The sequence below is a fragment of the Phasianus colchicus genome, chromosome Z (genome assembly GCF_987193195.1).
Source record: "Phasianus colchicus chromosome Z, bPhaCol1.hap1.1, whole genome shotgun sequence".
Classification (NCBI taxonomy): Eukaryota; Metazoa; Chordata; class Aves; order Galliformes; family Phasianidae; genus Phasianus; species Phasianus colchicus.
In genome coordinates, this window is record NC_143476.1 from 33893267 (window position 1) to 33921099 (window position 27833).

The following is a 27833-nucleotide window of genomic DNA, read 5'->3' on the forward strand; positions in this document are numbered from 1 at the left end:
TTTCTTGCTGCTGCTTGGTCCCTTCTTTCTAGAGCATTGACCATTTTTAATAAAGCTGCTGTGTTTCACACAGCAAAGGAAATGATCTGTCCAGACTTACAAGCTAAATGAAATATAGAAGCATAGATTCTATAGGCATGCTAAGCAGCAAAGGAGGATGCTCCACGCTTCTTCTAATCGTTTCAGTCTTACTTCATATACTTATCCATCAGTAAACATACAAGTCCTCTATCTCTATGGAATGCAATTCAGTGGTCTCTGCAGTTATTTGCTAAGTTCCAAGCAAAATGATCAGTTGCTTTTAATCCCAGAGGAATTTGGATTACTTCAGATTTAACTGGCTATCTAATCTCATCAACATACAGGTCTTGTTAGGCTTTAAGAATTACATATATTAATTGCTATGTGGTTGTTATTGATTTCCACAAGGGGCATAAATTTTCCTTGTAATTCTGTTCATCCCCCATTGACTGTCAGTAAAACTGAGGAGAACTCCTCATTCAGAAAATGTAACTAGAAAACTGAAAGGAGAGCTAAGACGGATGTCTTGATAAAGACACACATGTAGACAAAGAGATTATGGACAACATTTTTACTTCAAAGAAGAACACACATGCAGGAAAGCAAACTAAAGTTAACTCACATCATTAGTCCTGGACATTTTCCCCTTTATGAGGGAAGCTCATCAATCCATGTGAGTCCCCAGAAAAATGAATAGGTGATCAAAATATGTTCATGACCCTACTTTACAATAATCATATTATATCATACAGTAGCTGTTATTTTCTCATTAGGAGCCCAGTCTCCTAAAATTAATTACACCAAGTGAGATCAAATGTAGTGTCAGTAGCAGCAGTATGCTGTGTCCTTCTGGCAGGGGACAGAGTTGACTTTGCAGGGCTTCTGTAGTGTATCCAATGTGCTTCAGTTCACACTGTGTCTTCAAGCATCTTTGCAGGAAAAGAAATGGCTGTGTAAAGTCTTTAATCTTTTAATTAAGCCTTAAGCTGAAAATAAGCTGTTAAAGGCATTAGAGTAGAAAGATGAACATTAATTATTTTGTCAGGTCTTAAATTAAATTCCAACAGATAATATTAGTAAAGTAATGTAAATATTAGCTGTAATTTATTCTCTGTGTTATCTGCCACGTTTTCTGTTTCCAGAGAAAAAATATATCAGGTCTATTCAGGTGCATATTAGTTTCATAAGAGTGACAGTTTCATGAACTTTGAAGGTCTGCCAAGTCAACTTTTGTTAGGACAGGGAGTGATTTTAGGTATAGAGTATCAGAGTATCATGAGTAGAAGCAATTACAGCTGTCAAAGCTACAGACCTGGCTTTTAAGCTCTTAAATCACAGTTCAGAAAATGATTCAGTTCAGCACACACAATCCCACCCACCAACATCTTCCCTACAGAGAGCTCGCATAACAATGATTGCATTGTTTTTTTTTGCTTTAGTCCATGAGTTATGTGAACACCAGTGCGTAGAAAAAAGCCAAAACTCAGCAATCACATAGTACGTGTGTTGTCAGCCACTCTGATGCTCACGTTTTGTTTTTATTTCTCAGGAAAAAAAAGAGACTTACTGTATATATCCCCCATTGCAGTGCAGTTTTTCTGTACTAACAGCCCATATTCAGCACTTCACGAAAAAAACTGAACAGCTCCAGGCAGCATACTTGTTCCATAGCTTACTTCATCACACAGGACCTGACTGTTAATATATGGAAATTAGTCATTTGCATGTGTATAGGAGCCCAGTTAGCAAGCAGAGGAATGTTTGAACCCTCTTTTTCAAGGAATCATAGAATATCCCGGGTTGGAAAGAACCCAAAAGGAATAAGTCCAAACTGTCTCAACACAAGACCACCCAAAATTCAAATTGTGTCTGAGAGCAATGCCCAAACACTTCTTGAGCTCCATGGGCTCAGGGCCATGCCCACTGCCCCAAGGAGCTGTTCCATGCCCACCAGCCTCTGGTGCAGAACTTTTTCCTGATATCCTGAAGGTGTGTATATCTGTAGGTGTTTCTCTCCCTTTGGGTCCCCAGATTGGAAGTACCCCTTGGCATTGCCTTCCCTCCCACCTTGCATGAGTGGCCTGATAGACCACTGCTGGGCTGTGATGGGGCATGGCCTGGGATTTTGCTTATGGTGATCCCTAGTTGTCAATGAGTTCGTCAAGAAGACTGTAAAACTACTTGAGGCATGGCATATAGCTCTTCTTGGACTACTTAATCAAATAAATTCTGAAGATTTATAGAGAATCAGTGGATGAATGTATTAGGAAGAAATTTTATTGGCAGAAAAGGATCTCAGCAATGCACAATTGGCGACATGGGAAAACTAAAGATGAGAAGGAAGAACTAACATCATATGTCTAGGGCTAGAACAGCAATCCAGCTTTTTAAACCTTTAATATCTTTCTATTGAATCATAATTTGTATGATGCTCTCTCTCTCTCTCTTTTCTTTTTTCTTTATAACTTTCCAGGCTTGCTTTATCTATCTGTCTGTCTGTCTGTCTGTCTATCTATCTATCTATCTATCTATCTATCTATCTATCTATCTATCTATCTATCTGTCTATCTATCTTTGTTCTGCTGCAGCCATTCTCTGAGGCTTATGCTCTGGAAACTGCAGTTGCAGCATTTCTCCCTTCAGACTGTCAGTACAGATAGCCCCCATGCCACAGGATGTGCTCAGCTTGCCGATGAACACAGTCCAGACAGACAGGAAGCTGGTGAGGACTGGATAAAGTTGTGCAACATAACACTAATAGATACTTGACTGTCCAGGTTTCATTTAAAATACTGGAATAAAGAATGAAAATACATTGTTAATATTAATCAGCTGAGTTACTTTTGCTGACAGAATGAAGGTCATGGATAGTGACAAAGTTAGCAGAAGTGAAATATGTACATGGCAAATAACAAGCCTTAAAGGAGTGATCTGTTCAAGGAAAAATATTTTAATTATGAAGGGCATACTTGGAAGCCAGCAGTATGAAGAAAGCCACAGTTTAATCACAGTGGACTGTAACTCATACCTGAACATCCCTATTTTGTGCAGGCTTACGTTTCCATGTGTGGTTAGAGTACAGGAATGCCGTGGCATTTCTCTGACTTATTTCCTCAATTGCAGGCGTTTTGCCAGAAGTAACTCAGCCATAGGATCACAGAGTCATGTAGGCTGGAGGTCTGGCAATAGCCTGGCCCAACTCTGCTGCTCCACCAAAGCAGGACCAACTTGGATCAGATCACTCATGTCCTTGTCCCTTTGAGTGTCGAGTATCTCCAGGTCTGTTCCAGTGCTTGACCACTCTCTTAGTGGAAAAAGTCATCGTAATACCTAACTGGAATTTCCTGTGTCCCACCTTCTGTTTTTGCCTTCTGTCCTATCACCATGGACTTCCAAAAAGCTTGTCTTGTCCATCCTCTGGTGTAGAAATCAGTTGTGTACATCAGTAAGATCTCCCCATAACCTTCTTTTCTCCAAACTGAACAAACCAGTTCCCTCAGCCTCCTGTTGTGCATTATGTGCTCCAGTACCCTGCCTGTCTTGGTAGCCATGACCTGGACTTGCTGCATGTCTCTCTTTTTTGTACAGAGGAGCTCAAAACTGGACACAGTCCTCCAGAGGTGTTCACATAAATACCACATAGGAAATAATCAGGTCCCTCGACTTGTTGTCTGCACTCATGTAATGCAGCCCAGTATGGGCAGTCTGCCAACTCATATTCAGTCTGCTGTCTTCCAGGATCCTAAGCCCTTCCAAAGCTTCTTTCCCCCCATTTGTGCTCCAGCTTGTACTGTTGAGTGGAGTTACTGTGTTCCAGATGCAGGGATTTGCAATTACCTGTGTTAAACTTCATCAGCTTTCTGTCAGCCTGTTTCTGTGCTAAAATTCCCTCTGTACAGCAGCCGTGTTCTCCAGTAGACAAGCTGCTCTCTCTCACTTAGCGCTAGCTGTGGACTTGCTGACTATTTAATGCACCCTAACATCCAGGTCATTATTGAAGGTCTTAAAACAGCATCATCAGCTGTGATACAGACTCCTCAGGAATGAAACTAGCAAATGGCTGCCAGCTGGATTTTGTACTGCTGTCTGTCATCACCTTGCATGTCAGTGCATGGAAAGTGAGACTCTAATCAGAGCACTTTTGGCCCATAGTTGAATTTTCTATTAGCCTGAGCGTTCTGGAGAGCTAACACCGAAGTTGTTCCAGATTTAGTGGTTTGCATTCTGTGTGAAGTCAGCAGGCACCTCTTTCCTTTCCCCAGAATTACTTATTGTTATTAATGAATGTTTAGGAACATGAAAATCATTAGGTAATCCATGTAGTGTAGATGAGAAAGAAACACCAATCAAGTGGAAGCTCCAGCCTGTGTTTCCAGCAACAGATTTACTTGAGCAAGAAGCAGTAGTGCACCATGCTATCGATTTAGAAGATCTGCTAATTCTCCAGTCAGTTCTCAAGATCTGGTTGATTTTTAAAGTGGAATTGATTATTATGATTAACTTTGCAATCAGCTCCTCAGACATGACTCACTGAAGAACATTCACAAGCCTGGGTTGACATGGTACAGCAGATGTTGTCTTGGAAGCATTCATGAAAGACACTTTGCTAAGGGAATCCTTAACACACAGGAAAAGAATTAAACTAAGATGGACTGTTCTCAAAAAGCAAAAAGTCTTGGCATTTTTCTGAAATATGGGTTGACACTAGAAGTCTATTCAACTTCCATAGTGGACAGGAGTCATTTTTGGAGAGAAATTCACTGAGTCTTCTAACGGCACAGAAGCTGCTTCAGCATTAGGAGGGGTTAGAGGCTGGGAATGTATTAGAGGGAGGACCACAGGCTTATAATGCTCCTCTGGTCTTCTCCAGATACCCACTCCTGCCCACTCTCACAGGTGCCAGGAAGAGAGATCTGACCCAGTCTGTCCTAGTAGCTTGCCCCAATTTCCACATTTTCTCAACAGTACTTGAAGAACTGAAACATTTTTGGCTAGTACTACTGACAGCTAAACAGCAACACAGGCAGCAGTCATCACTGCATATTCTGGGCATTTTTGGTTGTAGTTTGTTTGGTTTTCTGAGAACTGCTGTTTTGAATGTGGTCACAGTGAACCACTGAGTGTGTTTCAATATGCAAAGAAGCAGCAATGGAACAGTCGCTGTCTGCTGTTTGTTCTTTCTACCCAACTGCTCACCACACAAATGGTACATTTTAAGGCATATCCTAAGCACATCCTTATACATCTCACATGACAATTAGCAGGAGCCTGGTTCCCTGACAGGCTTGTGTTGGATGCATTATATCAAGAGTTTTGCTGAGGGTTTGAGATGAGGGTAAAGAAGTCCAGGTCAATCCTGGAGAGAGAAGTGGCAGCTCCCACACAGAGACACCAGTGGGCTCCTGATGATGGGTCAAGTGCTGGACTTCTGAGACTTATGCCACTGAGTTAACAATTGAGCTAATTATTGTGTCAAAAGAAAAAACAGCTAGCACTTTGCAGCACCTGCTTGGGTGGAAACTGGAGAGAAGCACATCTGTGAATGAAAATCAGATGCTTATTCAAGACTTCAGAAGTATGTTCTTAAGTGCAAATGCAGGATGGAATTAAGGATTGATACTTTTTGCATTATTCAGCTAGAAATTTCCTTATCACTAGTCAAAAAAGAAAGGGAAACATGCCATGCCTCACAGAAGAACGTACCACCAAGATGCTTGTATTGGGTGCATCCTACAAAGATTGTGCAACCAGACACTTAGAGACATTAAGTATCAGGGAGTGCTTTATTACACAAGCTATTTGTACAGAGATATACAGAGGTGCCTTTCTGTCAGAAGGGCAGCCAATTACCAGTCATCAGCAGCAAGATCATTTCCTGCCGAACTGTGGCAGTGGTGGTGGCACCTTGATATCTTGACCTTTTTCTAGTTTCTTCTCACAGTCAACTAGATAATTGACCCCATCAATGACAATCTGGACTAATTCCACCTATAGAAAGAAAGGAAAAAAAAAAAAAAAGGTAGTAAGAGCTTTAGGTAATGCTATTAATAGAGAAAGGAAAAAACTGTCTTGTTCTGCAAGAACAATTATAGCTGGACCCAAGGAGAGTCACAGAACAGAGATCACGTGCCCTGTGTGGCACCAGAGACTTGTACATCTTCACAGACATGGATCAGGACCCTGCATTCCCTTACAGATCACCAAAAACTCATGTTCTGTCACAATAATTTGTCAGCTGCCTGCATTCAGGGAAAGATTTCCCACACACCCTGGCAGGCATGCTGGCTTTGCTGAGAGGTTCATCAAGCTCAGAACCCACTTTTCTGAAGGAAACACTATCATCTGAAATTCATGTGGGCTCCACACTGTGTACCACTCCCTTTCTTTCAGCTGAGGTGCTCTTGATATACACTGGCAGAGATGGGATTAGCTTCAGGCCCAGAGCAGCACCAAAACTGGCAATTCTGTACGGCAGAGTGTAGTGATGTCTTTGTAATCTTTTCAAATTGCAGAAGAATACAAAGAGCCTTGTCCTCATCAGGCTTTCTCCAGCCCCCAGGGTGTTGTTACTGTCACTGTAGCCAGCGAACTATAGTACCAGTTTTTTTTAATTTTCACAAGATGGTCCATTAACAACCTTTAATGACTGGTTTGTTGAAACTGAATGCAAAGACTGAATCCCATTGTTGCTTGATTGTGACAGTCACTGATTTTCAAGGGATTTGTTTTTGCAATGAAGCATGTCAGTGGCTCAGCAGTTTATGATATTGTCTGTTATAGACCAGCTGTGTTGGGAAATCAGAGGTCTGAATTTGCAGCCTCCAGGAGAACAGGAATTTCATATTAAGTTTGCATTGACCACTAACTGAAACAAAACAAAAATAAAAACAATTTTATCTTGCACCTTTGGGAACATAATTCAATTCTGAAAGCAAATTTACCACATAATGGAATTTACTTACTATAAACTGAAAAAAATCTATCTTACAATAAAACATTTTTATCTTGTTGAGTTTGTCTTGTCTTATTTAGATTTCAAAATCTTCAAGGCAGAGATTGTATTGTATTTCCTGGCTTAGTTCTCTGAATGCTTGCTTTATGAAGCATCACTGACTTCAGTGGGTGTCTTCATATATAGGAAAAATTTACAGTGCATATACAGTAGAATCCCTTAATGAATTATACAGTCTAATCCTTTCATATTTTTTAGTTTTAATTTAGTATAAAGCACACACAGTGATGTTTCAGATGTTAATAAATATCTCTGCTGCATACTGTTTCTGCATATAATAATGCTAAATAGCTTTTTACTTTTGAATATTTCAGTTTGGATCCACAGGAGCTTAACTGCTTACATTAAACTAAAAAAAATACTAAAAAAAATAAAAAAATTTTTCAGTGTTCTGTCCAAACACCCCTTGTTTGTTAGGATGTTTAAGGACATGTGTAAATAAGTAAGTAAGGAAGACCTGACTTGGCTTTGTCCCTGAGGCAGAAAATGCAAGACAAGCAAGAAAGTAAACCAGCTGACTAAATGTGAGCTAATTTGATCCAAGCGCAATCCAAGTTCATTATCCCAGGACTGTATTTGTGTTACAAAAACTACTAAGCATCAGACTGAATTCAGGTGTTGGGTTTCAACAAATTGCATCCATATCTAAGCTGCCAAAGACGCTCCAATGCTGTGGTATTCTGGGAAAACACACCTTAACCACACTCATTTGGGAGATGAAAGATATTTGGCCGAAGATTTGAGTGTATGTTTCCTATCTACTGGAGGAGCAGTCAAATTGCTGGACTTACAGGGTCTTGACAGGTCAGTTTTTCTATCAGTTGTTCCTGATGTGGCCAAGAGTAAACATAACAGAAGCTGTAGCTGTGTCACAGGATGTACAGCCTATGACCTGGAATAACATTCTGGGAGTCCTACTGGAAGGAGGCTATAACAATGACACTGCCATTTCTTGACCATCCTTCAGCATAGGAGCTGCAATTGCTCAAAGGAGATGTTTTCTGCTTTATAAATATGAAACTGGAATGTGGTTTGGGATCTGAGTCTTTCAGGAAATCAGCCTCCCTGCCATGATGTAGGATTGTTTTCATTCTCTGACTCCACAAATACACATTCAAACTGAAATATTTTCAAAAACGCGTGAGATGAACTCATCTCATCATAGTCTACAGCACAGTAAGGGGAATTCAAAGCTGAGAAGTCAATATTTTCCCTGATCAAAACCCAGCTCTTTTGTGTCTTCAGCTCAATTTGACACAGGACATGAAAAGATACCAACAATTTCTCCTTCTGTTATTTTGGAGTGAAAGGGCTGACCTCATCCTGTTCTCACAATATGGAGAAAGTGCACGACTGTGAATACTAAAAGGAAAACAACACATTAATCCTGTCTTGCTTTCTGTACCCAATTCCCTTGGTGGGTTAGGACACAATTCTTAATTCTTTCCTTGACATTTTGCAGTAGCTCACATTTATGGTGCCTTCTTATGGCATTTTTTTTTCCTCATTACCATAACAAGAATATTTGGCAAACACTTGATGCACATGTGTAATTTTTTGTTCTGTAAGCATCTTCATTGGATCTAGAAATGCCAACAACCACAGTTCCATTGAGGTGACTCTAAGACCAGAGTGAACCCTGTTGAAAGGAAACTGACTTGTATCATTTCAGATCTGTGTAAGGAGCAAGGAGGAAAAAAGGAAAAGAGATCAGGTTACCTCTGATCGACCCATGCGGTCCAGGTTGGAGATATCATACACATCTGCTACAGCTGCAGTATCTACTCCACCAGTACCACGCTTTTGCAGCCTCAGATTCTCCAGGATTTTTGGAAACCTAGGATCCTATCAGAAGAAACAGATTGTGTTTACAGCCTTTTAACCTGTGCATTGTGCTGAATCCTTGTAATGCCTTCTTACATGACTTAATGTGTAGCATTTCCAGACATATAGGCGGAGTTTTCTCAGTCCTTGAATTACAGCAGACACATCCAACCCACAGCCTGCAGGCCGCATGTGGCCCAGCCCAGCCCCTGCTGCAGCTGCTGCCCCACACCATTGTGGCAGCAGCTCAGACCCACCGAGCATTTTGGCCTGACCCCAGGCATGCAGCCATCGCTCACAACAGCCACACTGCAGTGCGTGATCAGCACTGTGTGGGCTGTAACCAGAGCATGGGATGCAATGCAGTGCTGGCTCAGTGGCGGCACATAACTGTATGCACTTTGATACACTGGCTGAGCACAGTTCTCCGAACTGCAAAAAATATGCAGCACTGCTTTCTGTTGTGATAAAGGAATTTGAGAATAGACTTCAGGATTGCTAAAAAAAGTCATCAGTTTATGTTTGCGACTCCATTTTCAGTCGATAGAAATACATGACCTGCAAATTTTAAAATGGAATGTATAGAGTTCCAATCAGATATTCAACTCAACAATCTGATCATGTCTCTACTCAACTTCTGTAAGCCTTCCTAATCAGAGTGAAATACCCCTTTCTTCAGAAGGGGTACCTTGTTCATGTCATTGCTTTTGGGCAGTATGTACATTTGTGAACAACTGCTTTCAAGGGTGAAGTACAGAAAAAATAAAATTGTCAAAAATCTCTGATGAACACCTTGAGACCTCACTAAGAATTGCCACCACTGCCATCAAACCAGGGTGATGTATTAGGTTCCAAAGACAGGGTGACATATTCCACTCATTTTATGGTTTTGTTGCTCTGTTTTATTTCAAATGTTCTAATTTAAAAAATTGAAATTTTTTGTTACTTATATGTTAACTATATTTTGCAAGGGCTGCTCTGAAAGTAATGTATCCTATTTTACAATGTTGGCCCACAATATCAGAAGCAAATGGTGGTGGTGGGGCAGTAGGAACTGAACACTCCCACCCATATTCTGTTACATTTTGTTGCCTTGTGACAGATGGCAGCAGGGGGGCAGCCTGGCAAAATTGGCGTAGAACATGGAAGTGCATATGTAGCAAATGTGTTGGAATTGTATTCATGCAGGCAGGAAAAATGGCACCCACTGACATTCACTGATGCTTGCTGAACATTTCTGGAGACCAAACAGTGGATGTGACTACAGTAACAGCAACAGTACATCACCTCCACTGGAGAAGATTTTTACAAGTGACATGCAAGCTCTTGTTTATCGCTGGTGAAATTGCAGAGCTAATGGTGGAGACTATGTTGAAAAAGAGTGCTTTGTGGCTGAGAATTTGCTCTATCAAACAGTGTTCTTGTGCTCTTTGTATCTGTTGTAGTTTCCATGAAAATAAATAGAAGGTATTGCTTTCAGAGCAATTCATATATATGCTGCCCAAAACAATTCTTCTTCACTCAGTGCAGCCCAGGTAAGCCAAAAGGTTTGACACCCATGGATTACAGCCTGTCTTGGCACTGTCTTCTAAGTACATTAATTTCCATAACAAATACAATAATCTGCAGAAGAAAAGTTTGCTTAATTAGTCATACATAATCCTTGGGACCTTGTTATATATCATACTAACACAAAGCCTCTGTAAGCTGTCACTTTGCATTTGTTTCTCTGTAAATCATTTATTCCTTAGTAAATCAGAGGAGCTGACCTATGTCACTAGCCTTTTAAATGACTCATGTACCTTGCTAAGCCTCGGCAGCTTGACATGGACTCCAGCACGTAAACCAGTTCCCAGGTTGGATGGACAGGTCAGAACGTACCCGAGGCGTTCATTCCACATGAATTCCCAGCCCCGTTCCTTAATTAATCTTTCAACCTATGAAGATAAAAAGAAAGAAAGTGAAAAGAAAGCGTTGCATATATGTCATGTTCTAAGATATTTCCTTATACCTGAGATTCTTCTTAGCGTGTGCATGTGCTGATGGTGAACTCCACTAACACTAATGCACAAAGACACACCTGAATTCAGTCTGGTCCATGCCTGATGGGAACTTTTGCATACACCAGGTGCCAAGTTCTTCACTGAATAGTAAAAGAATTTCTTTATTATTTTCTCACTGTCATTAGCTTGTAGATTCTTGGTCACTTTATCATAAAGCTCCCTGCATGATGGTTTTGTATAGCCTTAGCCCATGAAGTCATATGTTCACCCCAGAATTATGGCCTTTGCCATGCATTTCTAACCTTAGGAAGATTGCAGTTCACAAGCCTCAAAGCCTCAAACAGTATGAATTGAAAAACAAACAAAATGGAGCTATAGGTGAATTTTCTATCAATTCTAGAGTGACTTCTGACTCTTGGGAGAGGGTATTTGACTTACTTATGCCTAAATTTAATTATGTTCCTTCGCATTTCAGATGAAGTAAGTGTGCCAGGGACATCAATGGAGAGAAATGATTGTTCTATGTAGCACTGTTACAGTTTTGGAAACAATTAGTGTTTCATGTACTCTGGCAACTATGCAGGAAGGATGGGAAGGAGTAGCAGAGAAGAGTCTTATGCCTTGTCACCTGCCCCACTGCACATTCTTTGTACATTGCCTGTGGAGGACTAAGTATAATCGTTTTTCTTAGAAAAAAGAAATTAAAGAAATTTTTCTCTGTCTGAGCAGTACATGGGGCTAACTAGTGTGGCCAGCTTGTAGCTGTTCCCAAGTTGTCTGGACAGTGCTTTTCTAGCCTGTGTACCAACACATGAAGGCTGTTTTTGTCTGTAGGAGTAGCTTACTGTTTATCTTCTCTGCAGCTCAGCTATCAATTTCCCTTTGTTTCCTTCTTTAACTGCATAGTGTGTTTTGCTTTTGGGACTGATGTTACTGTTGCCCCTGGAAATGCCAGTTCAGTATGAACCACGGTAACCAATGCTGACAACTGCCCAATAGCAACCAGGCAGGAAAAACAAACTCAATTTCCTACCTCTTTTAAGCCACGGCAAAATCTTTCAAACACCCGTTTCATATTTCCACCCTTCTCCATGGAGATCACTCTGGTGTGGTCCTCTTCATTAATCCAGATGAGAAATGTCTTGTCATTGTTATGCCTGGTTGAGAGGAAAAGTGTTACTTTAAAGCATGAGATAAATGCAATTCTCACTACCCTCACCTTTATCGCAGCCTTTTGGGACTGTGTGGAAGATAAGCACAGCAAAGTAACATTGCTCTGCAGGGTGAGGGCTGAGACAAGAGGAACATGTCTTCCAACTCAAGCACAGCTGATGGACATCAAGGGGAGAATACCAACCCTACAACCACTGTCTGTGAGGATGTTTTTTATTGATCTCTGTATACTGTGCAGCTGGGAAAGAAAACTGATGTTTACATGCTGCTGGGGGCCAGGCTCTGTGCCTTTACTTAGCTGTGTTCTCTACTTCAAATCTCTGAGTTCGCCTTACCACTTGATTACACTGTATGGCCACATCCATCAAGTTACGTGGAGGACAGCATCTACATGTGGGCACTGCACTGGAGCTGCTGTGTCATCAGTCAAGCTATGAATCCTGAAGTTACCTACTCTTACTTTAAACAGTTCACTGTAGCTAAGCATGTAAAGAGACAGGTTAAATCCAAGGCAACTTTTGGTAGCTTTCCTCCACTTTCTGTGTCTTATCCACAGTCTTTCTTGCAGCATGTAGTGTATGTCTGGCAGGATCAGACTCCTTTGTACAAATACTGGAATATTACCAAGTTTGAAACATATGAAATATGGAAGTTTAGTTCTCTAAGCATGATTTTCAGCTTTTTTGCCACTGTAGAGCCTTTTGCTGACACAGAACTGTGCAGGTGCAAACATCCTGTGCCCTGACATTAAGGTTACCTGAGACCCAGATCCATTGACAAACTTTGCAATCTTACAATTTCTTTCCATTCTACCGAGTATTTTGCATGTAAAACAAGCCCAGTTGTATTCAACTTGGGATCACTGGATAGTGTCTACATTGTTAGCACTTTTTCTGTTTGTAGAAACAGCAGATGGGGTGTCTCAAATTTATCACCTTGTTGGAGCAAGCCTTTTTCTCAGATATAAATGGGGACCAGGGAACCAATCTGAAGTTCATTGAAACAAAAATCCTCACAGATTTCTAACAGGTCATAGTTTTCACGAGTGGTCAGGTTCCAAAGTGCCTGCTCCCAAGCAGAAAGCAGGTTTAGTTTGTTTCAATAATTCTGGATGTGCTGAACATGAGCTAGTGTTCCCAGTGTGGGGAAGAAATTTCTTCTCCCACATCAAAACTCAACGTGTTAGAAAGTCTTGACCATTCCTAGAGCAAGGAGTTAAGCTAGATAACTTCTCATAGTCCTTTTTGCCTACTTTTTCAAGATTAAAACATCTAGTAATCCATAGACATATACTAGAAGAGATGCAGATGCACTGCACAGCCATTCACATTGTCTTCTAGGCAGTTTGCACTGATCTGGGGGCTATTATTTCATGATATCCATAGAAAATATTCTGTTTGTGCACAAAATCTATCAACTGCGTTGTGAAAGAAGGAATAGACCCAGAAGAAAATGGGAAATTCAGCTTCTGCTGTATACCATCTTTGCCCAGATCATTTGGAGAGAAAGTATTACTTTCAGAATAGTGGACTGATAAAACACCCTGTCTACTGGGACAGGAGGCAGGAATTAGTGATGCAGTGTCCTGCAGCTGTATGGCCAGTGGTTCCCAGCTGTCAGTATCACTGCTGACTGCTGTTACAGCTCCTTTCCTAACCTCAGCTATACTGGTTTCATAGTGACTGATTGGCCTTTTCCCAAATCAAATTTTTAACTAGAAATAGAAAAAAAATGGAGACAAAGACCCAAAGAGGGAGCCATGCTTATGTTGCAGTGTTGTACTGATATTATTAGAGAATATATGACAATGTTCTGTGAATATAAATGTCTTACTCACTCTATTGCCCTTTGTTGGATATATATACATTTTAATTAAGCATTTATTTATTTATTTATTTATTAAAGCAACTAAATATGCTGTGAGTATCAGGACAGCATGGCTGCGAAGCTAAGACGAGCAAGGAGAACAGTAATACAATCTTTAAAACACAGCAGATGCCACACAACATACCAGATTCCTCTGGCATCCGGCCAGTCACGAGCCATCCCAGCACATGTCAGCAGAGGGGACACTGGCTTGTCAAAGAGAAAGTGATCCTGGCCATGGAAATGTGGCCAGAGAGAAAGGGAGAGAGAGAAAAGGAAACAAAATTCAAGTTTATTCAGGGAAGCAGTATAATTTTGTATCAATACATTTTACATGAAGGCAATCAGTGTACAAGTAAATGATGCAGTATACCCTGTGAATCTGATTCCTTCTTCTGGAAGCTTAAAGCACATTACCCAGGTGAATTTTCCTGAATCTTGCAGGCTGTTGATGGTATTGGCAATGTACAAGAGTGTTTTCCCAAAACACTTTTTGTAGGGGAAGGCAATTAGCCCTTACAGACTGCAGAATATCTACTGCTAGTTTTGAAAAGAGGTAGCACTGTGCTGGGCTCAACCTCTGGCATCACAGCCTTGTGCAGCAGTGATGCTGTCTCCAGCGTTAATAAACTTAGTACTCAGTGTGCCACAGACTTGTCATATTTCAATTATTTTTTTTAACTGAGATTTCTTTTTGTTCCAAAGCAGATAAGATTTTAATGTGTGTGCTGAAAAATAATTAGTTCTCAATTCCTCAAACACTGCCTTGTCAAATATTGTATGTGGTTGTTTTTTTTTTTTTCTCCCCTGGAGTTTAATTAAGATTAATACCGAGGCTATCCAGAATAAATATGACATGATAGACAAGCTAATAAAATTTACTTTCTTTTCCCCCTTAGTGAAGAATTTTTGGCTTTCATCTCTGAATGCTCTGTGATAGGCACATGCAGGGGAAAATGATATGGAGTTCCACAGGGACAAGACATTTATTTCCTCTACCTGCTCTATTCTGCATTTCTGTTTGAGAGAAAAAGGCATCCTTTTGCAAGTAAAGAGCTGAGTGCCATTACTTTCCCATACAAGCATATGGCCCAAATCTTCAATGTCTTCTGTGCTGAGTGCACTGATTTTATCTTACAGAGATCAAATAGTGCCTGCTAAACAGTGACAGCAAGCTCTAAGATACACATTGGGGTTTTGAGGTCCTAAGGTACTGAAGGGAGAAAGCAATGTTATGAGTAAAAGATAGGACCTGGGGTTACAATGTTCAATGCCCTGATTTTTATTAACTTGCACTACCGTAAAAGCTAGCAAAATAAGGCAAAACACTGAATTGGTGAACCTATTCCACCTCCCCAATAATTTAACCTTGAACTGCAAAGGAATTTGATTTTCCAGAGCCCTGTTTTGATCTCTGCTTTCTGAAGAGCTCTCTCCTGCTGAAAAGGGCAATGGAGTAAAGTCCACACAGGTAACCAACATCTTGCCAATAAATATATCACCAAGAACATTAAATAAAAAACATTTCTGACCTTACATAAATTCATAACTCCTGGTTAATCCAGACTATGACACCTGATTGTAGTATTATAAATAGTTATGCTACTTCATCAGCTGCCTTTGTGTTGACGTAACAAATGGCTGTGTCATAAATACAGCTAACAGGGTACAGACATTCCTTTGGATATTTAAAATGCACATGCAAAATTTGTTGTTATTTTGTTGTCATTTTGTTTTCATTTTTTAAAACAATTTTATAGATTTTTATGATTTTTAAAATCTCAACATGAATCCCTGTTATGGGTTTTCAAGGTGATTGCTATTTATGACAGATTAGCACCTGGAAACTTTGACCACCTCAAAACATCTCTGCAGAACTGAACAATGACATAAATCCATGGTGGAAATCTTTGTCTTTCCATCTCTGTGGCAATGAAAATTGCTTTTGGCCCTTCAAGTTCTTAAGTAAGTTTATAGGACTGGGAAAAGGCTATCAGGGTGCAGTTGGCTACAACCATTCCAGGGAAAGAATTCATGTAATTTTGACATAAAGAAATTATAGATAAAAGCCCCAACCCTGACAGTCTGGAATACAAATAATATGTAATATTTTAATACATAACATTTGTAGTTAGAGTGGCTGTTAATATAGGAAATGTCAATCTTTGATCAAGAAAATAATCAAGGAAAAGTCCTGAGTTTACTGCTTATTTGTCCAAAGAGGTGGCAGCAGCACCTACATTATTTCACAAAGAGCTTGATATCCAGAACATAAGTCCATGTGCCTACACATAGAGTACATGTGTATAGCCAAAACACAGACCCCGTACAATTTGCCATTAAGATAAAAATATTGCTGGGCCAATAACCACTGGATTAACACTATGATTATCATCCCTAACTACAAGGAAGGCATGTACCCTACAGGAAGGTGAAGATAAAAATAAACAAGAGTAAGTGTAGACAGTATCAGCTCTGGAGCTATACTTACATCAATAAGCTGCTGCTGATCCCTCTCAGACATGTTGGTCAAGCTGTAGTACTTTCCAGCAAGATCTCCTTTCAGCCCAGCTAGGGCAGTGACCACAACGTTTTCCACCTCTCTCCTCTCAGCCCTGGTGCAGGCAGGAGGAAGGCTCAGGCCACGGATGCTGCGGCCGGTGCGCACACGTGATGAGAGGACATAGCGCTCATCAAACTGGCCATGGGTGATCTGAAGGAAGAATGTGGGATTTTATGGTTGATGCATGGTGTTTTGCTACACTGTTAAAAGCAAAATTCCAACCTACTAAAAGAGGGACATCCTTCTGCTTTAGGATCTTGACCCAGGATTGGCAGAGTAACCAGCTAGTCCTTCAGTTGAAAGCCCCACCATGGATGGAAGACTACAGCAGCAGTACTGTAACTGTGGGAAGCAGTCCTGATCTTTTACTCCCTTATTATTTTATCTGTCTTACCTTGGATGCATCCAGGTCAGTGTGATGCTTCATGGTGCGCGGATCATAGCCGTTATGTCTTGCTTTAATAACAGGGTCAAAAATCTCAGCAAACACCTATGGAAGTCAGAAAAAATCAATAGAGAGTCTGCTACACCACAGAAACAGTCAAAAGCATGAGCCTCAGCCACAGGAGAAATACTTGGCATAGATAGGGAGCTTTGCAAATGCTGACAGGGGTAAGTATGAAAAGGGCATTTTGACCCAGACAGCACTCTGTAGCGATTGCTCATCTTCACACAAAATGAAGGTGTAATAGCAGATTACAAGCCTGCTTTGGCTACCACAGACAGGCGTGGAATGTTGTGACAACCAGACTGGATTTCAGAATGTATTACCAACCAGAATACATAGAGTATCTTGGCAGTTTGCCTCCTGCTTTTAGGTCACGCAGGACCAATACCATGATCTTTGTTAGAGTCACGTGTGCCAGCTGTAGCCACAACCACACCTTCATTCAGTCATAGGTCAGTAGCCACAGCAGCTTTTCAGGGTAGCCACCATATCTAAAGGGGAAAACTGAACTGCAGGAGCTGATAACCCAGAATGTCAGATGTCCTAATCTATCTTCCATGGCCCAGCATTCGGGATGTTGTTAAGAGACCATATAATAATAGGTACCGTTGTGTGATAGGCTGAAGGAAGCAGACTGCAGAGGTCAAGAAAAATAAGAATTTTGTTCTTTTTTTTTCTTATTCTTCTTACTACTTCAGTGTTAAATAAACCTGTCTATCTTAATGCTGTCTATTTTCTTCTTCTGTCATGATCCAATAGCTGTAGCTTAAAGGTGTCTGGAAATTCCCAGAAGACATTTTCATTTCATTTCTGCCTTAGGTGTTCCACAATACAATTTCCACATTACCTTCATCTTGTGTATCTCAGGGTTGCATAGTTTTGCTATAAACTGAGTTTAGTAGTAGGAAGAAGGGCAGCTGCTGGAGGCAGGTAGAATATTGCTCTAAAGCATCTGTACTTTATTAGCTTTGACTGCAGCAGAGAGAGTGCATGTAGCAATGCCTCATGTTTGTGAATTTTCTAATTGGAAGAGAGCAGGGAATGCATTGTCTTTATAACCGTGGCCTGCCTATTATGTACTCTCTGGAATGTTATTTATCTTAGGAGCACATACCCTGCCAGAAAGCACTGTTCAACTAATGACCATAAAAACAGCAACAAACACAATAATTTTACGAAAGCATTTTACCTCATAGGATTCTTCATCACCTGCAACCATGCCGACGGTTTTAATGAAAGGATGGCCAGGATTGTCTACCCCGGTTTGGATGCATTGGTCCAGGCTGTAGCCATTGGGAGTCAGCTTGTCCCTCAGCTTAGCATAAATGGCTGGGGTGAGACACTCAGCCATGCAGTTGTTGTGCTTGCGAAGATCTGGATAGTCTGCGCTGAAGAGAAAAAACATCCCAAGCAATTAACACTGTAACTTTGAACAGTGATCTTTGCTAGTTCACAGAATTATTAAAGGGATCATGACACATGATGTATACTGCAAGACTTGAAAGTAAAATTAGTTCTTTGTTTATATGTTGCACTGAATTTTAGGAGGGAAGGAGCATTCAGGTTGCTCAAAATGCCCCAAACTATGCACAGATGATACAATTGCAGCTTTCTGCTACCTGGAGCTACCATGAAATAGATCTTGATGAGCTTTGAAAATGTACTAAACCCCATCAAATCTCTGCTGAGACACTTCTAGTCAGAAATAAATGAGTTCTAATGTTGTTTTGTTAGGTAGGAAGGGAATTAAGTTGAAAAAGGATTTGTAATTCTAAGACAAGGTACTCTCACAGCTGTGTGGATATCAGTGGAACTGTCTGGTCTCTGTCAGACATAGGGAAAGCTAACTTATCTGCAATACCTGCTGTTTCTGTACTTGTATTATTACTGTTTATGTAAAGCTGAATCATATTCCAAGCCATGAAAATCATAGAACAATAGAATCTTTGAATGGTTTGGGTTGGAAGGGACCTTAAAGTCCACCCAGTCCCAATCCCTGTCGTGGGCTGGTTATCCACCATCAGCTGAGGCTGCCCAAGCCCTATCCAACCTGGCCTTGAATGTCCCCAGGGATGGGGCACCCACACCTTCTCTGGGCAGCTGTACCAGGGCCTCATCACTCTCATTGTGGAGAATTTCCTTCTAACATCTAACCCAAATCTCTCCTCTTTCAGTTTAAAGCCATTACCCTTTGTCCTGTTACTCCCTGACACAGAGTCCCTGTCCAGCTTCAGACCACTTTGGGGACTGGTAGGCCACAATGAGGTCTCAAAAACTTTTTCTTCTCCAAGCTGCACAACCTTAACTTTCTCAGGCTCTTTTCACAGGAGAGGTGTTGCAGCCTCTGATAATCCTCATAGCTCTCCTCTAGACTCATTCCAACAGATCCATGTTCTTCTTAGATAGTGGGCCCCAGAGTTGAACATAGTACTCCACGTGGGATCTCACAAGGGTAGAGTAGAAGGACAGAGTCACTGTTCACACCTCTTTTGATGCAGCCTAGGATATGATTTTCTTTGTGGGTTGCAAGCACACAGTATTGACTTATTGAGCTTTTCATCATCCAGCAGCCACAGGTTCTTCTCCTCTGGGCTGCCCTCAATCCATTCTTCACCGAAAACATTCATGTTTGGGATTGCCCCAACACAGGTGCAGCACATTTAACTTGGTCATGTTCAACTGCACAAGGTTTGCACAGGCCAAACCTCTCAAGCTTGTCAATGTCTCTCTGGAAAGTATCTCTTCCTTCCAGCATTTTGACTGTATTACTCAGCTTGAAGTTCTCCACAAAATGGAGATATTATGCTTACTAAGGCATTTTTGCAATCAAATCATACCCCACCTACCTTGTAACAATTTGTCTGATGCATAACCCTATTATTTCCATTAGAATTTATTTTAACTAATATCTTATCCACTACTTGAGAAAAAGAGCCTGATTGCTATTGTTTTTCACAAACATCACCAGCAAAGTCAACCTGTACATTAAGGTCTGTAGTTAGTTTCTAATCATCAGCCAACCAGTTTGCAGCAGAATTAGGAATATTTCAAGTGCTGTAATTACCCAGGAAAAATTTTTGCAACTTGAATGATGGAAGTATGTTCACAGTTCCTAATGGTAGAGTCTGTACTGTCAACCAGTCCCATCAGTACTACATAGCTGATGAGATAAAATAGGACTAATTTAGTGTTTTGCCAGAAATTTGAAGTATTTTGTAGGCTTGTCACTGTTTGGCAGTGTTTTTTTGAGTGTCGATACTATCACACACCCCTGCTTTCTTGTCTTGAGAGTCACTGTTGGTGTAAAAATGAGGTGACCAGCAAAGGGTGTTGTTTGCCAGGTTGTCAGTCCTCAGGCACACAGACGGGGTGACTGCATGAGGACTTTGCCGCTCTGATGAGGATCTTCCTCCTCCGCGGAGCCCAACGGGATGCCTAGCCTATAGCGCCCACCTGGGAGGGAAGAGCTTCCGCTTCTCATGCACAGCAGCTTTCACATTTTGCTGGTTGAGGAGGTACCCAGTGGTGAGTACCCCTGTGCCCGCTGCTGCAAAAAGTGCAGCAGTCACACGGCCAGCCAGGAGACGACCAAAGGTGCCAGCCATCCCTCTTGGAGGACACAATCTCTGGAAGAGAAAGCAGCCCAGCATCAACTCAAAGCCCTCTCACAGTGTGCATGACAAATAAGCCATCAATTTTAACAGTGTCCCTGTAAAAGAAGCAATCTACTTTTATTGTAGGTTTGCACTGAAATAGTGTGTTCAGATAAATGGTTAGTGTTTACTGCATTTCTCTAGCTATGTAGCATTATTGAATCCTAGAGTTGGAAAGGTACCTTTAGTAGAGTTGGAAATTGGTTGGTTTTTAGTTCTATATAGAGCACACAATTCTAAATCGATGTTGTTGTTGTTGATGTTTGTTTGTTTTGTTTTTTGTTTGCTTGTTTTTTCATGACTTAGGGCTATAATTAAATCCTTTAGTTTGGTTCATAGCAACAACATTTTATCTGGAGACATATTTTCAGTGACCAGTGAGTATGGTAAGATGCAGTAAAGTATGGTCATATGTGGTGGGATGTGACACTAACAAATTTCCTTACAGTGCTGTCACTAACAGAACCCCCATGCTTTTTCTGCATTACCTTGGCCTGTTAAAAACTGTGCTTTTTCTACTATAGGACTAAAGTTGGAGTAGGCTATAAATCACCACAGGAAGGAGTGCTCAATATGCTTGAAACATGAAAACCCCGACTGGCATGGGAATGGGAATAAAGGTCAACTCTTCACTATTTTTTCCAGGATAAGAGCATGTTCCATCAAATAGGAGCAAAAACCAAAACAAAGATAGGCAGCTCTATACAACTGTAGTCATGGACTTAGGGAATCCTTGTGAAAGGACAATGTGGGTAAGTGGTGTGCATGTCTTTAGCGATATTGGACAAGCATTTGGAAGAGAAATGAACTGTGTGTGTGTAGCAGACAAAATGAAAAAGGCTAACAAAATTCCTGTATCTGGCAGCAGCTGGTAGCCATGGGGACATTGCAGACAGAGCATTGCACACTTTGTTCCACTTCCCTCAATGAGCTACTCGACTACGGACATTTTCCCCTGCTCTGAAACACTATAATCATTTTTAACACTCAAAATGCTACAGAAAATATACAGAAGTACTCTGTAGCTATTAGGCATTTATAACACAAAGCTTCCTGAACAGCAAATATAGCGTCAGAAGGACATGTATAATGACTTCTTTAAGACACTGCAGAAGCACACTACAAATAGCAGTTTCTGACTCCCAGCTGCTCAAAACTTGAGACTTCTCTTCCTTCAAGACAAAGAGTGATACTCTTTTACCTTTATACCACGTGTCCTGCACAAAGATGTAATGGTTACTTGAATCTGCAGTGATCCAAAAGCAGACTGTAGCACCAGTAAAATAATCCAGGCTTTAAAAACCTCTTAGGAATCCATGTGCCCAATTAGTTTATTATTCCCAGAAAAGTGTTCAGAGCTCAGCCATGAGTTTGGGATTAAGTTTGCAGTATAAGCACTATCTCAGTCTAGCAGAGAAACTGGCGTGTTCTGGAAGTCTGAAGAAAAGAATGCTGGTCTTTTTCTTCCCAGAATTAGAATGCAAATAGTTTTGCAAGTAATTGGGCTCCTGAGAAGTGTATGTTATGCTTAAATCAATAACACAAATTCCAATTTGTGCTGCTGAAGGAAACATTTTCTTAAAAAGGGGCTCTAATAAGTCCTGTTTGAGAAATGGACATGGAAGAGTTCCGAGAAGACATGCTACTGTTGTTTTGTCATGGCTTTATCAATGTATTTGTTTGTATAATCTCTTCATAATTTTTTCACATGAAGTTAAACATCTCACTTGGTTTTCTTTTGAGTGACCACAGATTTCCAGCAGGCCACTCCCTCTGGGCTCTGTGGTGGAGCCCCTCTCACCTCTTGAGTGGCTTTGCTCCATCAATGCCTTCATTTTGATGAAAGCTGCAGGACAGGCTCTTACAGCAGTACCAAAAACAAAGTGGGAGATGGTAGGACTGCAAATCAAAACGAAGTATTGGGTTTGTAGTGGATGGTGCTCGTGCCTTATTGCATTGTAGCTTCTGCAACCCATGCTCTGGAAATATTTGCTTGAGACTAGTTTGAGGAGAACTATTATTGCTATACCTCAGAAATGATGTATTTTCTTAACAATGGTATGTGTTTGTAGTTCTGTTTCACAGATGCTGTCCCTACTGCATGGAATTGGCCTACAGTCAAAATTCTGCCCTGAAAACCCAAAGCTGTGCCCATGTCCCCTTGCAAACAGTGACACCATCCCTCCAGCAGCCCCAGGCACACATCAGGTGTGAGTCTTTTTGGTACATTCTGAATATTGCATTGCTTCAAGGGGCCAATCTGACCCACACACCTCATTAAACTATAGGAATCACATGTGGAGTGTATTTAGAAGGCCACGTGAGCATGTGTCTGTGCACTGTCTTTTGGATCATGTTGTCATCCATCAAGTGTTCCTGCTTCCCAGGATACTCTTTCCTTGGTGGATCATGGAAAACTCTCCCCCTCCCCAAGGCAGGCTCTGATTTACCTTATAGAGATGCTTCTTTAAGAGTTCCTAAAGCCTCCAACACTGGAGATGCCACAGCCTGTGTAGGAGGACTACCTAAAAAAAAAAAAAAAGATCAGAGTGAGGCAGGATTTTTTTATTTTGAACAATGTCAATCTGTACGCCTGTTGGTACAACTTAAGCCCAGCGTGTCACTTCATTACGTTTCCTTCCCCAGACTGTAAAGCACTGTGAGCAGTTTGTGTTCTGTCTGAAAGGGCCATGACCATTTCAGCCCTTGGGAGTCTGCAGTGTGGCATTGATGTTGCAGGGACTACTGCTGGTGGCTGATGAATGTGAAGGGACTGGCAGAGCAAGAGAGCTAGAATTTTGTGTGGGATAGAAGAATAGTATCTTCTGGGGTGTTCTAGAAAGAGGTCTACAGTCTTTTCTATCAAAACTCCTAATTCAATTAATAGGATTTGCATAAGTGAGGGCTATTGTTCTGAATATAAATACATATAATGCTGCAGCACCATCCAAATCCAGGTTGTGTGTTACAAGGGCAGTCCACGTGTAATAGCAGTAGCAGTATTAACAGTAATAGCAATAATGACTGACTCAAGAACATGGTGGGTAACTTCAGCAGTCAACTCAAAGAGCTTTTTAAACAGTGAGAAAGATGTCCCACTTGATAAGAGACAAGGGCATTTTTTTTCTTGTTTGCATTTTTTTTCTCCTTTAGAAATAGCATGATTTCTAAATAATTCAGTTGTCTATCTCCTGGTAGAAATTGAGCACTGTCCGAAGCTGCTGTGGTGCAGGACGGAGGCGCAAGCATCAGGAGAAGGTCCACCAGACAGGAGGAGAAAACAGAGGGGCTCATCAGCCTGATGTACAAATAAACATAGCACTTGTTTCTTGCCTGCCTATGCATTTACTATCACTGTCCTTTGCTATAAAATTTATCATCTTCTCGTAGAGATTTCTCCTAATTATTTGTTTTATTTGTAGCTACACATTGACTAGCTTCCTTTTTATGTCTCTCATCACTGCTTTATCATATTTTCACATTTATTAATCACTTGGGGGATTGGTGCTTCCTGGTGTGGATTGGGTTCAGATGAGCACAGGGACAATTTCTGATACGGATGCTGGCACAGGATAAGGCCCAGCATGGTGGTGGGCATGTGCAACAGCAGACACCAGATTAGCTGAAGTCACTGCACATCTATCATTTTTTTACCACTAATTTTGCTTTCCCTATAAGCAGGAATGCTATCCAGGAACCAGAAGAGCTTGAATAATAATAAGGTAGAATAATAATCATAAGATTGTTTTTAATTAGTTTCCAGTAATCATTTACAGTTTTCTACTTCAGTTTGTAACTGCACCGGCACTGCAGAAACATTGGGTTCTTTCCATGCACCATAAGCTACATGTGAACCTGGATTTCTTTAGGACAGAATGAGGTGCATCTGAACAAGCTCTGGATTTTTCTTCTTCGGATTCCAGAGAAAGTCTAATTTTTATGGCATTATACACAACAATTGTTGAGGTACAATACTAATATTATTTTGTGTATTTCAAGGTGAGTTTTAGAATTTGTAACATGAGACTTCAGGTACATGTCACTCAGTTCTCAGACAGTAACAACACTGGCTGTGCCTCATAGAGTCATAGAATCAAAGAATCATCAAGGTTGGAAAAGACCACTAAGATCATCCAGTCCCTACCATGCCCACTAACCACATCCCTCAATGCCATATCTACAAGTCTCTCGAACACCTCCATGGACAATGACCCCACCACCTCCCTGGGCATCCTGTTCCAATGGATCACTGCTCTTCCTGCATTTTTTTCCTAGTCCAACCATGACAACATGTGGAGATGTCTTTTGTATCCCTCTAGGATTACTTATGTCTTTGGCCCAAAGGCAGAGTACATGGACTCTGTCATGGGCAACCACAGATCCACTGAAGCTTTGTTTCCAAGGTCATTGGGACTTGCTTGGAGAGTGCAAAAATACTGTTCTACAGAAGAGAAGAAACACAGAGCAATTGGCTCAAATGTTCTTTCTCCATATTTTCCATGTAGCACATTAATCCCTATGGTGAACAGTTTTAATCAATTCTTACAAGTCTTCTTGAGAGCATAAGTGGTGATTGTGAAGGGAATTAATGCAATGTTGACACAACATAACAAACATGAACCATGCATCACAATGTGTGTCCAAACCCAAGTTTTCTTCACAGCTGAGCAGAATTGGTCCCAATTCCTGCACATTAGCACCACAGAGGGTAAATGAATTCGCACACAGTGTAGAGTCAGAACAGAAGCTGGGTGTGAGATGTAGCAGAAGTCAGTGCTGCAGTGTTGGTGCTGGAGGGGAAACAGCCCAAAGGACTGTAAGCGTCATTTCAGGAGCGGGGACCATTGGTGGCCAAAGAGTGAATGCTGGGGTGAAGAAATTTGGAGAGTGCCTATTTCAGGGTCTTGAACCAGTTTCCATTCTTTGTCATAATGTACCTAGACTAATGCCTTTGCTAAAGCTGAGGGTCCTTTCCAAAAGAAGTATGGTTTTCACAGACCAGGTCCCTAGCCAATGTTAAAATATATTAATCACATCTGGCAGTGGAGTGGAAGCAGGTCATGCTACAGCTCCCTCTGTTGCTGTTGCCAGAGGCTGCAGAGCATCCCTCATATTGTGCTGATGTACAGCCACACTGTTCCCAGCTCCCAGCAGGTGACCTTGCACACAGCTGCCTTCTGACTTGCATACAGGTGAAGCTGTGGCATCCTCTTCTGGAAACTTCGGAGGAGTGTATGTTACAGAAAATATACAAACCACCTCGTTAACCTTTAAGGAACTTAGAAACTTTACTACTGTTTTAAATATAGGCAAACAAATGCTTTTGCTATTAACCCTTCACTTTCTCAAACTTCTAAAGAGGAATCATCTGCTCTGTTTACTCCTGCACTGGTTATCCTTTACTTCACAGCAGGTAGCACGTGTGCATGCAGCTAGGAAGGGAAGACGGTGCAAGGGTTACAGCGATAGTGACATTTTCAGAAATAGAACAAGATTAAATATTTGGACGGGTCGTGGATGGTATTACTTGCCACACCATGTGACCCTGAGTGACATTTCAGAGGAATGGCAGAGTCATAGCCAAAGTTCACACAGGTAACGTATATGTGTCTCTCAAGCTACTAAGCTGTTGGGTCACGCTGACACGGCGGTGAGCAGAAAGTTCACATGGTGGAGATGGGTATTGGCGGAGGTGGTCTTTTATTTCTGAGAAGTTATGCCTTTGAGTCATCCCTAGCTAAAGCCTGCAGATGCCAGGGGAAAGTTTGTTCTGCCCTTCTATGGAAGTTGTGGGCACCTTAGAAACTTCTGCAATAAATATCACAAGTGACTAAATGAGGGACCATTTTTAGATGCCCAGAAAACAGCTGACGTTGCCCTTCATTTGCTGCCTCACTCTACCTGCTCGGAGTCTGAGATTCAAATTAAAACATTAAATCTTTATCAGCAGCTATCGGAGGTGGTTTCCCCCAGTTTCCCATTGCCCCTGGCCTTTCTGACCAAGAAGGGCTTAAGTTAGGATGTCTTGAGTGCAGAAGCAGTGGCAGTGCAGGCATCTTCCCGACTGCACCTCAACACAGCACACAGCACCTCTACAGAAAATAACCTGCAATTCAGCTTCTTTCTGCTTATAATTCCATAAGTCTGTGAGTGAGTATAAAAATCTAATAATCTGAGTGAAATTAAACAAAAAGCACATCTAAATCAATTGCTACGAGCAGAGGAGATACGGAAAAGCTGTGTCCCTTGCTAGGCAGGCAGCTTGCTGGCCCCAGCACACGCCGTGGTTTGCAGGAGGCCTCTCTTCGGGCCCCTCCTGGTGGGACAGGATGCAAACCCCAGCAGGGCCCAGCTGGGGCCCTTTAGAGCAGACGTTGCTGCACAATATAACCCCAGTGCACAGAGCTGTATCCCGCCCACAAACCACTCCTAGAACTATCATGTTCCCTGCATTGCTGTTACACATCAGACGAACTGATTTTGCCCTTATTTAAAACTGTCACTGAAGGGTTAGCCTCTGAAGCAGCTGCACGGTGGGCTGACACATTTCCTCCTGCACCAAAGAGCCGCGTGGACTGATAAATTACAATCGCGTTATGCTGCGTCCTGCGGTGCTTCCAACTGATGGAACAGCCCTGGTGTCAGAAACAACTGCAAGAGAAGCGATGCCGTTAGTGGGACTGACCTTGCAGCCGAAGGAAGAGGTCCTGCTGCCTGCAGCGAGCCTGGCGTGTGAGGGGAGCCACGCGCTGGGGCTGACAGGAGTCCAGGTAATATGAGAGGGGGAGAATGAGGTGAGGGAAGGGAAAATAATTGCGGTGGCCAATCCTATAATGCTCTGTTACGTGAATGACATTTGCACTCAGAAGGATGCCCTTGGGGACATGAGCAGGATGTGGCAGAAGGAGGTGTGTGAGCTGGGTGACAGCTACACCATCCCTCACACGCTTCTCTCAGGCAGAGAGGGCCATGGCCTCGGCCTAGGGGCCCAGAAAAGAGATGCCACGAACCCTCTCAGCCAGGCCCCTCACCTGGCCTGCCCAGGGAGCCGCCCCACTCACCCTGAGGGAGTAGGGTCAGAACACTGCAACCTCACAGTGTGAGTGAGGTGACATCACAGCACGGCTGACAAGACAAGATAGCAGGCAGGGTTTTTTTTAATCCTTTTCATCCACCACACTCCTTTTTGGTTCTTTGTGAGGCAGAAGTGTCCAGAAACATGAAATTTGAAAGTGTTGGTGTAAGAGAAGCACTAAAACGTCAGTTTGGA

The 27833-nt window shown here is 41.7% G+C and overlaps 1 protein-coding gene across 1 annotated transcript; it reads right to left on the reverse strand.

Annotated features, from left to right (window-relative positions):
- Window positions 1–5781: 5781 nt before the first annotated feature.
- On the reverse strand, window positions 5782–27581 carry CKMT2 (creatine kinase, mitochondrial 2). Its single transcript, XM_031603394.2, has 11 exons — window positions 27249–27581; window positions 23014–23088; window positions 20364–20536; window positions 18100–18298; window positions 16857–16952; window positions 16391–16612; window positions 14045–14130; window positions 11894–12017; window positions 10660–10794; window positions 8753–8878; window positions 5782–6009 (listed from the first exon to the last, which is right to left on the reverse strand). Exons 3-11 carry the CDS (start codon window positions 20513–20515, stop codon window positions 5890–5892), a joined length of 1260 nt encoding a protein of 419 aa, XP_031459254.1. The 5' UTR covers window positions 20516–20536; window positions 23014–23088; window positions 27249–27581; the 3' UTR covers window positions 5782–5889.
- Window positions 27582–27833: the final 252 nt, after the last annotated feature.

What these genes read in the sequence shown, in the direction of transcription:
- CKMT2 (XM_031603394.2), bottom strand. Translation starts at nt 20,515, where the DNA reads ATGGCTGGCACCTTTGGTCGTCTCCTGGCTGGCCGTGTGACTGCTGCA. An exon ending in CTGACCTGGATGCATCCAAG is followed by an intron (nt 16,613 to 16,856) that starts GTAAGACAGATA and finishes TTCTTCCTTCAG; the next exon opens with ATCACCCATGGCCAGTTTGA. An exon ending in ATCAGCAGCAGCTTATTGAT is followed by an intron (nt 14,131 to 16,390) that starts GTAAGTATAGCT and finishes TTCCATGGCCAG; the next exon opens with GATCACTTTCTCTTTGACAA.